Raw genomic sequence first — 15,037 nt, 5'->3', positions numbered from 1 at the left:
TGTGGGTGGTTCTCTGTTGCTCTCCCAACAACCCCCCAGTCCATTTCCCGCCCTTCTTTGACCCACTCTGTTCCCCAGGGGGCTGTTTAATAGGGACTGTTTCTTCTGGGCACCTTGGCTCTCTGCCTTCCAGCCGGCTTCAGCCAAAGCGGGGTGCCGTGCCGTCAGGGGATCCAAAGTGGGGTGAGACACAGATCAGGGTGCGCATGAGCCTCCTGGGCCGCGCCTGCCAGGGCTCACAGGTGTGCTGGCTCAGCTTCATTTTGCCCTTACACCTCCTGCCGGCAGCCCCTCTTCTGCATATCTAAGTTCTTGTCAGGCAGGTTTGGTGACACTGGTCTGTCCCTTTGCCCTTTCAAAGTGATCATGGCTTCCTGCTGGGGCTAATCTCTGCGTACTTCGCCAAGGCCATCTGTACCTCAGCTCTTCCCAGACCTCCGTCAACAGTCCCACAGTAAACTCTCCTTGGTTAGGCACTTAGGGCATGCTGCTGTGAGGAATAAATGATTCAGAAAGATGTCTGGCACCTGGCATGCATCCAATACCTGTCAGCTCTTATGATGACATTTTTCCTTCAGATAAGTAAAAAAAGGGTTTGAAAATTGAACACGGGCAGAGAAACACAGACACGGGGGCATACAGTCTCCAGCAGAGACTGCTTGCTATTGCCCAGTGTCTGCTCTGCCTCCTTCCTTAGCCAGAGAGCCCCGGTTTGAGGCTAGGCTCACAAACGCCAGGCAAGAAGGCGTCCCCAATTAACCATGCAGTTTAGGTGAGGTAGGCCCCTCCCCTGCTCCACAGATGACCCTTAACTTGTCCAAGCCAATGGGCACATAGCAGGCCTTACACTGCAGTGGGAATAGCTAGTTGCTCCCTTGATGCTTTCCATCAGGTATGTGGGCAACTTAACTTCCAAACTCAGAACCCTAGGGATCCTTTCTCGCCCCATTGACAGCATGAAGAACAACCGTGGGCCTGAAACTAATATAAAATAATATTAAATGTCAACTGTAAGTGAAAAACGAAAAGAAGAACAATGGGGAACTGCTGCCTGGTCTTAGCTCAACGATACAGAGAAAATCACCATTGTCTAGAAGGCAACAGATTCAGCAGGCTCAAGAATGAGTCCACCAGGAATCCAATTCCAACCCTAGCCTCTGGCTAAGTGGCCTTGGACAAGTTCATTAACCTCTCTGGATCTTGATTTCTTGCCCTTATAAAATCAGAATCAGTATAGGAAAACTAATAGTATCAACCTGTTGAAAAAGAAAAGAAGAGAGACAACAAGCCAAAATGGAGTCACCTTTGCTAAGCCAGGTCGCCAAACCAAACCCTAATAACTTACCTGAAAACAAGTTTCAGCCTCTCCCAGGAGTGGGATTTCTTTCATCCAATCACTTGAATTAAATTTGCTGATCAACAGTAGTGAGGTCATCTTAGTGATAAGAACACCTGCCTTCCCCAACAGGAAGGTGACCGTGCCTGAAACACCCCACTCCTTTTCCTTTCTCGTCTCATTCTCTTTCTGCCCATAAAAGCCTTCCATTTTGTACAATTCCTCTGAGCACCTTTCCAATTGCTAGATGGAATTCATGAATAGCTTAATAAAGGCAATCCAATCTTCACGTCTACTTGGCTGAATTCTGTCCTTTACCAAACCTGAGAGGGCTACTGAGAGCACGAGACAGTATATGCAAACTCTTTAGCATAGTGATCGACACTCAGGAGCACCACAACCAAAAGCCAAACAAGCATCTTCAGCGAGCAAGGTCTTTGCAGCTCCGGCACTCACCAGTTTACTAACTGTCTCCCCTGCTGCACTCACCTTATCCCTCCTTCTGTCTCCAGCATCCCAGCACTGTGCTCGCATGCACAGTACCTGCTCACGAAGGTTTGGCGAGTCAATGTATGAAGGTACGTAGTGGTGGGCGTCTCATTAACAAAGGAGACGAGTGTCTCTGGTTAACCACAGGAATGAAGCAGCCACCATGCTTGGTTTTCAAACTATGACAGAAAGCTACCAAGGGGTGAAGCTGGCAACCGAGGTTCACACACTGCACGCAGACAAGCAGCGGGGTACTTACTCTTTTTGTTCTTCATGCTCATTTCTTCCTTCCCCCACTAGCCACTGCAACGAGGCCAGGTAACCTCTATTTTCCCCTCCCAGACTGAAGAAGCCTGAATTGTAAACTGTCAGTCTTACAATTTTCTATTTTCTTGGATCTCCTTCTGTAATTTCGGCCTTGACCCTGATTTTAATTATAGACCAGGGTCAAGTGTCCTAGGGAGTGGATCAAAGTTCACGTACTTAGAAAAGTGTTTCAGAAGTTAGCATGGTACACAAGCAGCCAAAGGCAAGATTGTTAGTCTAGCTTTGATGTGACCTGAACTTTGAATGCCAAGAAAGTAACCTGTTATGAGCCAAACTGTATCCCCCCCAAAATTCATACATAATCCAAGTGCCTCAGAATAGGACTGTACTTGGAGATGGGATCTTTCCAGAGGTCATTGTTTAAAACAAGGTCCTTGGATGGGCCCTAACACAACATGACTGGTGCCCTTATAAGAAGAGGAGACTAGGATGTGGACAACACAGAGGGAAGAACACGTGAAGACACAGGATGAAGATGGCCACCTACAAGTCAAGGAGAGAGAGCCCTGCTGACACCTTGAGCTTGTACTTGAAGCCTCCAGCATTGCGACCAAAGAAATTTCTGCTGTTTAAGCTATCTGGGCTATTGTACTTTATTATGGCAGCCCTAGCAAACTAAAACAAAACCCATTTCAGAGTCTGGAAGACCAAAACTGACCAAGGGAAAAACTTGAAGGGTGAAAGGCACAGGGGAAGAAGAAAGTAGCCTTTGTATTTCCTCAAGTCCCAAGTGCTAACTCAGCGGACTGTAACTTTCAGAATTAACCGAATGTATAATACTCTTCATCCTCGAGTCTTACCACATTTTCTGGCAGCTTGTGTCCAGGGAGATATTTCACATTTTCATGGTCATTATTTATGATGTCTGTCAGTTTTCTCCCATTAACCGTTTCTTCAAAGACCCACATCTTGACCGTGGAGGCAAACTTCTGGAGTTTCTTGACATTATTACCAATTATTTTTGCAACAGCTGAACCCCTATAAAAGAAACAGTGGAAAAGGAAAAAAAAATTAAACTCACTTGGGCAGCAGAGAAAATGCACTAGATTCTAATTGAGAAGTCTCACATTCTGATTCTGATTCAAGCACTGAGTTTATAACTCAAGATGTGATGTTGTACCAGCCACAAGCCACATGAAACTTAACTGTCCACATGGAAATGCCACCCTTGTGATCAAAAAAGCTCCAGAATTTGGTACAAGGTCAAAATGCACCACCCCTTGAAACTAGTAAGCACCAACCTATCTTGGAAGAGAGTATCAGAGGCAGAAGAGAAAACCACCTAAAAGATGGCATAAAAACAACACAGGTTCTTCTCTAAGATTCCCAGGCAGCATTTCAAATCCATTGAGATTAAAATGTAGCTACTGTAAGATGCCCTTTGTCTCCTTTTTTAAAATCCCTTCTTTCTTTCTGGGGCTAGAAGACAGAATGTGACTGTTGGGGCTCCAGCAGCTATGTTGGGCTGTGAGGAGAATTTAGGAATCACGATCACACACAGCAAAGTAACAAGAGAAGGAGCCTGGATTATCAACACCATCCAGGAGAGCTGTCATGCCAGCTCCGGACTGCCAGCCTCAAGGTTTTATTGAGCGATAAATTTCTGGTGTAGGTGTCTATTAAAAAAGAATGTCGCTACCATAGAACAAACTGTGTTCTGGTAAACTGTGAGAGGCCCAAGGTGCAGTCATAACCGACAGACAAGAACCAGAGTGGATTCCAGAACAGGAGCAGAGTAAGAGCCCAGGTTCTGGGGGCCTGAGTTTTCAGTCCCCCCAGCAGACATCCAGCCAGCCTCAAGCCCAACTAGCTCCCATTTTCTTTCTTGTTTTTTTTTTTTTTTTTTTTTTAAGATTTTATTTATTTTTAGACAGAGGGAAAGGGAGAAAGAAAGGGAAAGAAACATCCACCAGTTGCCTCTTGCAGGCCAGTGAGGACCTGGCCCACAACCCAGGCATGTGCCCTGACCGGGGAATCGAACTGTCGCCCTTTCAGTTCGCAGGCCTGCGCTCAATCCACTAAGCTACACCTGCCAGGGCCCGGCTCCCATTTTCTGCATCTCTACACTCCAACCACCCTGGTAACGAATCAGTCACCTATAGGCTTTCCAACAAGGGAAGAAAGGCACTCCAGGTAGTTAACGCCAGTCCTCAAGACAAGGGCCGTAGGTCTGCTGCCAGTCACTGCGACAGAGGTGTCCAGGGTTGGCCTGGGCACCTGAGCCCACCTCACAAATGTGTTGAGTGCTCAGTAGGCCAGTGGCCCACTGATGGGGCCACTGATTGGTCCAGGGATGGGCATCTGATCCCGGCTGAGTCAATAAGCTTCTGCTGCAGGACTCTGAGTAGGAGAAGTAGTTTGTTTTTCAGACACCTTTCCCCGTGAGGAGCAAATGAAAGAAGAGTGAACAGCACTTTGCGAATTCATGCGTCAGGGCAGTCATTTTCCCTAACAAGAAACTGAGATGAATTCTCAGTTGGGTGAAACAACAGTTTAAGCCTCTACAACTAGTTATAATTGTAAGCTTTCTCAAGAAAACTTTTTAAATTAAATTTAGTGCAGTAGAATTAGTGCAGTTTAAATTAAATTACACTGGTAGGTTATATGTATCAAATGTACGATTTAATAACACACCATCTCTACATTGTATTGTGTGTTCACTATCCAAAGTCAAGTCTCCTTCTGTTACCCTATATTTGATCCCTTTTATCCTCTTTTACTCCCTCCACCTGCACCCCCCGCCCCGTAACCACCATTTGGATGTCTGTGTTTGTAAGTTTTTGGTTTGCTCGTTCGTTGCTTTCAGTTTTATATCCCACACGTGAGTGAAGTCATGCAGTTCTTGTCCTTTCCCATCTGACTCATTCCACTCAGCACGACACCCCCAAGACCCACCCAAGTTGTCGCAAGTGGCAGTAATTCATCGCAGAAAAGATGTTTAGAGATTATAAAAACTACAGTTTTATTTCATAGTTTTCTCAAGAAAACTTTTTTGAGATGAAATAATTTATTACCATTGCTAAGATGAGCACATATACTTGATACTCAATTGTATACAGACCTTCAAGAGTTTTAATACAATATCAAAATTTACACACGTATTTTGTCAAAAGACCAGTGTTCCTTGTATTAGCTTCCGTAGGCTCTACTGCAGGCTTAAACTTGTCTTACACGCCTTCAGAGTGCAGGAATACAACAATTTAAGGACGAAAGCTTTTCCCAAAAGAGACGGTGTAAATGTACCACGCAACATTTTTCTACAGAGTAAAAATCATTTTAAAACATGTAACATTCTAAAAGATAGGCTTAAATTGTAACCCATTTACAATAATTACAGAGATAATACTTTGTTGGCTCTTTTTAAAAAGCGTTTTGAGTTGAATGTACTGGGATTACACTGTTACACTAATAACATTAATAGGTTTCGAGTGTAGAATTCCACGACGCATGATTTGAATATCGCATCACGTGTCACCAGCCAAAGTCAAACCTCCTTCGTCACCACGGATTTGACCCTCCCTGCCCTTTACTGCCTCCCCCCCCCCCCCCCGCTCCGCCCTCCCCTCGGGGAACCACCACGCTGATGTCTGTGTCTGTGAGTTTTCATTTGTTTGTCTTGTTTGTTCATTGGTTGCTTTCAGTTTTATATCCCGCAGATGAGTGAGACCATATGGTTCTCATTAAAGAGATAATTCTCTGGCAAATTAATTGACAATTATTTTCTGAAAATAGAGGACTAGCTTTTCATCACAGAAACATTTTTTTTTTAAGTCCAAAATTCCCTCACATCACGACAATGCACTGTGTAAGGGGCCCATTTAAAAACAATGGAACAAATTGGAGGGGTTTAGAAGAAATACGAAAACTGGGAAATACTGCATTCTTAGCCTCACAGTCTTATATTACAGTCAATTCTTAAGACAGTTCGGCGGGATGAAGGGGTGATAACGGAAGGGCGCCGGGATGCTGACGCAGAGCAACATACTGGAGACTTTCACCCCTGCTTTCGAACAAATCTCAGTTATTCTGACCCAACTCTAATTCGTCCCAGGATATAAACCTCTGTGCATCAACAACCGGGAAGATCCAAATAATCATCTGTATGTTAGAATCACTTTCCCATTCCTGAGACAGAATGGCTTAGAAGTACCCGAGTTCCGGGCCACACCCTGGGCCCCCGAAATCGGTACCTCTGGAGTGGGACCAGGCAGCAGCCGTTTTTGAAGCCCTCCAGGGACTGGTGTGCAGCCAGGGACTGGGACAGCGGCTCTGCTGAATAGTCTAGACCGTGGTACCCCCTCCCTCACAGAAGAGTAGCTGTCCAATCAAAGCTCTGTGGCTTTCCCTGTAAAATTCTTACTCTATCCCAGCAGGACAGTGTATTAGCTAAACACCCACAATCCAATTCTCCTCCTGACACTTTGCGAAAAGAGGCCAAGAATCTCCCCACCATCCCTCTCACCTTTATTCCCATCTTGGAAATGGCTGCTCATGTACTCACAGCGAGGCAGCAGCTCAGGCCCAGTGTTCCCTGACATTATGTAACGCACACGAAGTCAACAAGGGCATCCCCCTGGCAGGCATGTTGCAGGTTCAATCCCCAGTCAGGGCACATACGAGAATAAACCAATGAATGCATCAATGAATGGAACAACAAATTGATGTTTCTCTCTCTCTCTGTCTGTCTCTAAAATCAATCAATCAATAAAAATGTAACTGTACCACTGGTGGCAACGCAGGTGACAGAGTGACACTTGGCAGACATCAGGGAGGTCAGAGAGAGTTGGGAGGAAGTGCAGCTAGGGCTGAACCCTAAAGGCTGAAGGCCCTAACAAGGAGTCGGGGTGGGGAGCCTTCCAGGCAGAGGGAAGGGCCCCTGGAGCAAAGGTACATGAACAGGAAGCACAGGGACATTATCTTCTCCTTTTACACAGAGTCAATTTTGTAGGGAGAGGGAGAGGAGGAGGGAGGAGGGGAGAAGAGAAGGAGAGGTTAAAGGAAGGAGAGGGAGAGAGGGGAGAATGGAGGGGGCAGGGGGAGAGAAAGGGGAGGGAGAGGACAGGACTGCAAGAGGAGGGCCGAGGAGGTGAAGAGGGCACAGGGGAGGCAAGAAGTGAGAAAGGGGCAGGAGGGGCAGAAACAGCAGTGATCTCCTGCCTATCAGGTGTCAGGCACTGTTTGTTGTTATTAAAATACAATCGATACATAACTTTGTATCAGTTAAAGGTGTGCAACATTGACTCAACACATTTATATATTACCCCTGTAGCGCTGTTTTAAATACCTGACCCCTGTCATCTGTTTGAAGCCTCAGCAACCCTCTGAAGCAGGTGCTGTGATGAGGCCCATTTTGAACATGAAGAAACAGAAACCAGGAGAACACAGATGGTTTGTGTTCACCCAGGCCGGGTCTTCAATGCTCTGCTCTCCCTCCCTGGGTCCCAGCTGGACACCCACCTGCTGGAGGTCCTAACTTCCACCTTGGCACCCCCCACCCCCACTTCTTGGCATTCACTCTCTGTACACAGCCTTCTCCCCCTTCCCTCTCTAAAAAGGTGTGATATTTTACTCAGGGGGGGATGCACTGCATCACCCAAGGAATGGCCACCTAGCAAGTCAGGCCCAAACCTGCCCGAATTCTCGTGGCCCATGCTCCTTTCCAGGGTGGAGACTCTTTCTGGGCCAGAAAGGACCCAAGAGTCCAGTCCTCTTTTTACCGAGGAGGGCACTAAGACCCAAGGAGAATGAGCAAGGGTTCCACCCCATTTTCCCCATCCCATGCCCTGGCCCTCCAGAGCTAATCCTGACTGTGGAGCTAAGGACAGAGGGCAGTCAGTTTTGGTTTAAATGACACCTACATTTTTACACATAAATGCTATACATGAAAGAAGAGAAAGCAATCATGAATAATCTCACCACCTAGGGAGAGAACCACTGTTAACATTTTGTGTAATTCTTGGCAGTTAAATGGCTTTTAAAGTGCAATCAAATGCCAGAGTATTAGATACAAACGTGGAAAATGAAGCATTTTAGAAATAGATTCAACTCGGTGAATGTTTATTTGATCTCTGGGTAGGGAAGCTTCCTAAGCGTAGAATCAAAGGAAGAAACCGCAGAGGAAAAAAGATCAATGTGAACAACTTCACATAAAGGAAAGGAGGGGGAGAAGCAGATGAGAAAGCCTTTCTGCTTATTAGCACTCAAAGTGCAGAGGAAAGGCTTAAGAAAGAATGTTACATTTAATAAAAACAGGATGCAAAATTGGACATGCCACATGATCATGTGCAATGAACAAAATACATACCACCTCGCACCCCTCAACATGGCCATGATCAAAAATAAAAATAAAAACAGAGACAAAATAACAAGTGTCAGTGAGAACGTGGGGAAGTCGGAAGGAACCCTTGTGCATTGCTGGGGCGGGGGAGGGATGTGAAGTGGTGCAACCACTATGGAAAATGATACGGTGGTTCCTCAAAACACTAAATTTAGAACTATCACATGACCCAAAATCCCACTTTGTGGTACGTACCCAAAGGAATTAAAAGCCAGGACTCAAACAGATATTGGTACACCCATGTTCACAGTAACATTATTCACAACGGCCAAACAGCGGACGCAGCCCAAGTGTCCACTGACATGATGAACGGGCAAACAAGATACACTATGTACACAGAGAGGAATACTACTCAGCTTTAAAAAAGAAGGAAGTGCTGACACATGCTACAGCACTTGAGCACGTCATACTAAGTGAAAGAAGCCAGGTGCAAAAAGACAAATACTGTGTGATCCCACTTATAGGAGCTCTCTCCCAAGCTAGCTGGTTGAAGGTCACTCCCGTCCACCGGGCCCAAGCCTGCCCACTGCCAGATATGTGCAGGAGGTCACCTAGGTCACCTACAAAAGCCCCAGCCAACCCATGACCTGACAACACGGCCGTATGAGTGAACACAGGCTAGACCAGCAGAAGACCCGCCCAGTCTGGTCGGCCCAACTTGCTCATCTCCAGAATCATGAGCTAATCAGTGACTGCTTTCTGAGGCCATTAAGTTTTAAGAGAAATAGGCAGATAACTGATTCAGCTCCCAGCTCCCAGCTGTGGCAGGGACTGCACCTCAAACTAGGATGATGGCAAAGCGCTACTAGTATAACCTGAAGGTACCCCAGAAGACCATGGAGCATCGTTCTTGACTTCACCGGGAACGGGGCAGGGGATGAGAGGAAGAAGAAGGGAGAGAGGGTGATCTGGATGCGGAGGACCCTGGACACCGCCTCCCACCAACCACCATTGAGACACTTGGCCGCCACAGAGGAGATTCAGTGGAGATGTGACTTTTCTGTCCTAAGGAACATGTTTTAGAAAAGGGTCGGCTCACCCAGGCATTGCTCTGAGATTTAAAGGGTATGTTGAAGGTGACGGATTTTTTTACTTAAATACAAATTTTAATAACAATTTTTCTAAGAGTAATTTTAAAAATCAGTCGCCTTAAAAATAGTAAACTATGATCTTCAGTCCTATCTACAAAATAAGGGATGCCTGCCTTAGAGGGAATCTGAACATGACAATTAAAAAAAATATTTTATTTATTAATTCTTAGGGTGGGTGGGAGAAAGAGAGGAAGAGGATCACTGATGTCACCCCTCACATGCCCCTAGCTGGGGACCTGGCCTGCAACGTGGGCATGTGTCCTGACTGGGAATTGAACCTGTGACTTTTCAGTCTGCAGGCCAGCACTTAATCCACTGAGCCACATGAGCCAGGGCTGAACGTGACAATTTTTAAGGCCTCATTTCAATCTGGTTTTTCTTGGGTGGAATATTGTTATACTAGACTTTCATTAGGAGGGTAAGGTACTCAGTATTTTTACGACAAGCATACTAAGGACCAGATTTGTCCTCAGGTAGAAGTATGCTTCTTACTGAAAATAAGAATTTACAGAAACTTGGACGTTGCGGTTAGAAGGATCTGTGTTTCAACTTCATCTGATGGACCACTGACCTTGGCTTTGTCATCTACAATAGGGCTAACAATAGTACCCCACAGGCTTATTACAAGACTTAAATGAAATAAGGCATCTGACACACAGAAAGTGACCAGTAAGTGGTACCGGTCACTCTGTCCCCTAAGGGAGGTGAGGAAGGGGAAGAGACGAATGATGAAAGAGGGTAAAGAGGGTTAAGAGGCAAAAGGTCAAGAGATAAAATAAGCCCTGGCTCACCCCTAGAATGGTGGTCCGGATTTGTATACTGAACAGGTGAGGGAATGATGGAACCAGGTGACTACGTATCAGCTTGTTGTCGTTGTTTATTAATTATACAAGTGTTCTCGCCCCAGCCAGAAGGAACTCTGGACCTTTGCCCAGTTTAGTCTACCCCTCCTATCACTAAACTCTCCCTCCAGCTTCTAAAGCAGAGGTGTGTCGGTGCTACCTGTCAGCCGGGAAGGGATTACTTCTGACCTCAGAGGGGCTGATTTAACAGGCCCTCAGACTGTCTGCGCTCCCCATGGGGAGTGTAGCAAGAATGGGGTCAGAAACAGCAGCAAAGACAAACAGGTGACAGAAGTGGATAAAGAGCCACAGCATTGCATTCAGAAGGTTCCAGCAGACTACAGAAAACAGTCCCACACAGACAGCTTAAGTCACCGGTACAAACTAGGCCACAGCTCTCCCTGACCTTTAGTGGCTGGCCTCAAGAAGTGGGGTGATGGTGACAACAAGGGCAAGAGATAAACCACTCCAGCTGCGTAGCGGCCACGCTCTTTGTCTTTTGTCTTCTCTCCCGTTCTGTCTCTACTCCTTGGCCAAACTCCAACTGGTGCATTTCATGACCTAATGATGGTACGGGCAAAGGATGATGAGACTAATAATTATAATAATGATAGCTGACATTTATTGTTACTCATCCTGCGCTCTCCCCGATCACCTCATTTAATCCTACCCATAATCCTAGACAGCAGGCGCCGGTATTATCAGCCTTGACTCCTGGAGAGGAGCAGTTTGCTCAAGGTCTCGGAGCTGCCACGATAGAAACCCAGGGCCTGGAACCCCGAGCCCTCCTTCTACTCTGCCTGCAAAGGAGGTCTGGGACGGAGGCTCCCTAGCACAGACGTGTGGCTGTAAATGTGTTAGTTCTAGAACTCGATCTTGCACTGTGTCTGGGTGATCTTCCCAAGATTCTGATGAAGAAACTTTGTTTCATCTTTGGAGTTACTTAAGAAGCCTTGTGTGTGTGTGTTCTTTTTGTTGTTCTTTCTGAGGTACCAGAGCCATGCAGATTAGGAAAGCAGCTCCCAGCATTCCCAGTAGTCTGCAGCATAGCAGGGCTGGGCTGGATGCCTGGGTGGCCCCTCCAGCCTCCCCCCTGACCTGTCTACAGGGAAGGAGGTGCCAAAGGACAAGACAAGGGCATGTTACACAACCCGTTTAATTCCCCTCACATGTCCTTTCTGGCTGAAGCTCCCTGGCAAGTCAGCTAGATTCTGTCTTCAGGTATTTGTACTGCAATTGATCATTTACACTCAGTGTGAGTGTTAGAGCTACCTTGGAGCTAGGAGCTTAGATGGGACACCTCTACTTACACAAGCATTCTGAACTACTTCAAAGGCCCAAGGTTAGCATTTACTTAATCACCTTCACATTCCTGAGGCAAGGCCCACATCTGGAATGCAGATCTCTCTAGGTAATCTGTGTCAAAATTAGCAAGAGGCTAAAGTCCCTTAGGGAATATGATTCAGCAAGTCTAGCTTCATTGGGAATTCTGATGCAAGTGCTTTGAACCACATGTTAAGAAATACTATTCAAAATGTAACATCCAATCTTGTGACAGATATTTCATTCCACTTTCTATTTCTTTTGAATTTATCTTCCAAATCTCTATCTCAGATCCGGAAGTGAAGTTCTTAAAGGCAGGGATTGTGTCCAGCTGTGTCTGCATCCCCGGAAACATTCAATGTCTACTGACCAGGGCTGAACACGCAATGAGCCCCTAAGTTCCTGCATCCTCAGTGAGGTCGTGATCCTCTCTCTAGGACAGAAGTGGCTCTGCACCCAGAGCAGTTGCAAGGAAGCCAACAACTGTTTCTATCTGATCCCACAATTAATGGAGCCAGGCAGCCGGCCCAAACCATCGGCACGGCACATTTCTCAATTGCCCTGCTCCAGTGTCATTAGCCAAGTTCTGTCCACTTCCTTGGGCTGGAGTGGGCCAAGGAAACAGTCAAGTACAGAGGAAAGCTGTGGGCAGGCAGCCAAGCCCCAGCAGAAGGGGCAGAAGGTTCACTTCACTATTTCCGATCCAGGCCCAAATCCAGCTTGGCAAAGCTGTGCTACTTCCGCTGCATCTTGCAAATTAGGAAGAGGTGCTTGTGGCACCTGAGGTTCTGTGGCCTCTTACACAAGAGGAAACTAGCATTAAAAGGACACGTGCTAAGTGGGTGCTTCTCCAGTCCCAAGGCCAACCGGGCAGCTGACATCTCACTCTAGTGACCTTGGGATGAAAACTGGCAAAGCCAGCCTGCAAGTCCAAATGAAGCTCTGCAGGGGATGGATACCAACTCCATTAAATGCTGCACAGAACATCCTGTTCACAGATGCATGCGTAATACCCCAGTGTTTGCAGGGCAGAGAGGGGAAGGAACCTATGTAAACATTCATTTGCATCTGATGGAATTCCTCCAGGAAGGACAGAAAAATCTGATGAACATTAGTTCCTCTAGGACACAAGTGTGCGTGGGAGACAGTTCATGGTTTTTTGTTTTGTTTGTTGGTACATTTAGGTTTTTAAACAACATGAATATATTACCTAATCAAATATAACTACATTTGAAAAAAATAGCTTTCAGACATGCAGTATTTACTTAGCCTATGCCAGACACGAGGGTAGATGCTGGTCTCAAGAGCTGGATAGGGAGGAGTAGAAACAGATAGACAAATCATTCCCTTGCAGTGATAGGTCGGCGACAGGGATGGATACGCGGAGGGGCCCGTGCACTTGCGGGGACGGGTAAGTAAAAAACCAGTTAAGGTATAATAGCTCCAAGAAGGATTATACGTTCTGGGCCAAGCCTCAAAGAGAAAGACTAAAGCCAAGTATCTAGTACGAATTGCTGCTGAGCCCCTCGAAGCCTGAACTGTGATGAGAGTCAGGCCCCAGGAACGCACAAACACTGGACATCGCTCAGCATTCTATACCAGGGGGGGTGGGGGGCAAAGGGAGAACAACTGGGACAACTGTAATAGCATAAACAAAAAACCCATTAAGAAAATTCTCTACCAGTCCCTCGGATGTGGGAAAAATAGTGCACGGCAATGGAAAAAAATTGTATAAGATTCTACACTATACTCTGTCCCCTACACCCACTCACCCCCACACCAGAGAATCTCACTGTGGAAGCTTGATACACGGAACTAAAAGAACAAACATTTATACAGTGCTTAGAACAGCGTCCGGCAGAAAAGTGCTTTATAAATGTTAAAGTCAAATAAAGCCTAGCAGAGACGCAAAGCTTCGCAAACACCTCCCCAGATAATGTTCAACGCCCCTTGATTACTCTGGGAGACAGGCCGGTCGGAAGTTGGGTTTTCTTCCCGAGACGACGTTACTAGGATACCAGACCTAACAGCTACCAGGCGGAGACCCGCACTTTGAAGAGTAGCGCCGCCACCCTGTGACCTGAGTAGCAGGCGCCCTTTTTAGCCCTCTGTGCCTTTTTTTCTTATGACCGAAACTATAGTAAGAATATCCGAGCCTCTTTCAATTCGTCGATCCAGGCGATCCCCCGAGAATGGAGAACGCCCTCAGGATATTGCGCGTAACACCCAGGCGCGGAAAGCAGGTGGCCTTCGTGCGCCCCCCGCGCGGAGACTTGAGCGTAGACAGGTGCCCGCGGGCGCGCAGTACCCGCTGTGCGCGCGATCACCGCGAGCACGCGGGCCCAGAGCCCCCGGGGCGAGCACCTAGGCTCAGACTCCCCGGGCGCGCGGTGCCCAGTCCGCCCCCGAGGCCGCCCGCCCCGCCTCCCTGCGTGCGGTGCGCGGTGCCCACGCCGCGACAGGGACGCGCCGCCGTAGCACGCCCCGGAGAGGGGCTTCCTGGAGGCGGATCCCGTGCCGTCGGCCCGCCGCCGCTCACCAGTTCCCCGAGCCCACGATGCACACTTTCAGGGGCGACGGTGCCATGACAGGACAGAAACGCAGCAGCCCAACGCGTGCCTCTCCAGCTGGTCGCTGGCCTCCTCCCGCTCAGCCAGACCCGCAGCGGCTCCCGAGGACCCCGCCCCTCCCGCCTCTCGGCCAATGGCCGCGGCCACCCCCACCCAGGAGCACCCGGCCACTGAGGACAGCCCGGGAAGACCCGCCCCGCCACTCCCGAGAAGCACTGCGCAGGCCTGGGCCTGGTGGACCTCCCCGCCCGGCACCGCACCACCCTACCCCTGCCCGAGGCGTGTCGGAGCTTGTAGTCCACACGCCCTGCTGCAGCGAGCGGCGCTAGACTGCTTGTCCACCGCGCCACGTGCAGCCCCTGGGACTTGCGCAGCGACTGGTGCATCCGGCGCGGGAGTCTGCACACCAGCGCCTGGGCACACCAGGCCCAGTTCGGCCCGTCGGCTCGCCGGCTCGCCTCAGTGCCCCGCTACCACAGTGCTCGTCTGCCCGAGAGGGAAGAGCTGCCACATTGCAATTTGGAGCAGAGAGAAGGTCCCAGATTGAGTCCAGAGTCGGCCAGACGTGGGCCAGAGCTTGAAGTCCCCCACATCTGCCCTTTCAACCTCTGCCTCACGTGTTAGAAGCGAGACAGCCCGGCACCCCTGAACTTTTTAATGAACTTCTAATTTCTGAGGCCTCCTGGACAGTACCTGAGCATCCGTGTGGACACTAGTAAGAG

At 48.1% G+C, this 15,037-nt stretch overlaps 1 protein-coding gene across 1 annotated transcript in view; it reads right to left on the bottom strand.

The window, feature by feature from the left end:
- GPD1L (glycerol-3-phosphate dehydrogenase 1 like) overlaps nt 1-14,470 on the bottom strand; it is a 38,523-nt gene extending 24,053 nt beyond the window's left edge. Inside the window, exons 1-2 of the mRNA XM_053930398.2 lie at nt 14,285-14,470; nt 2,953-3,130 (exon numbers count right to left, since the gene is read on the bottom strand). Coding sequence (XP_053786373.1) covers nt 2,953-3,130; nt 14,285-14,331 — 225 coding nt within the window. The 5' untranslated portion in view covers nt 14,332-14,470. The remainder of the gene's footprint in view (nt 1-2,952; nt 3,131-14,284) is intronic.
- Nucleotides 14,471-15,037: the final 567 nt, after the last annotated feature.

This window comes from Desmodus rotundus, chromosome 8, assembly GCF_022682495.2.
Source record: "Desmodus rotundus isolate HL8 chromosome 8, HLdesRot8A.1, whole genome shotgun sequence".
Classification (NCBI taxonomy): domain Eukaryota; kingdom Metazoa; phylum Chordata; class Mammalia; order Chiroptera; family Phyllostomidae; genus Desmodus; species Desmodus rotundus.
The sequence above is the reverse complement of the archived record's forward strand: the minus strand, read 5'-3'. Positions and strand labels throughout refer to the sequence as shown.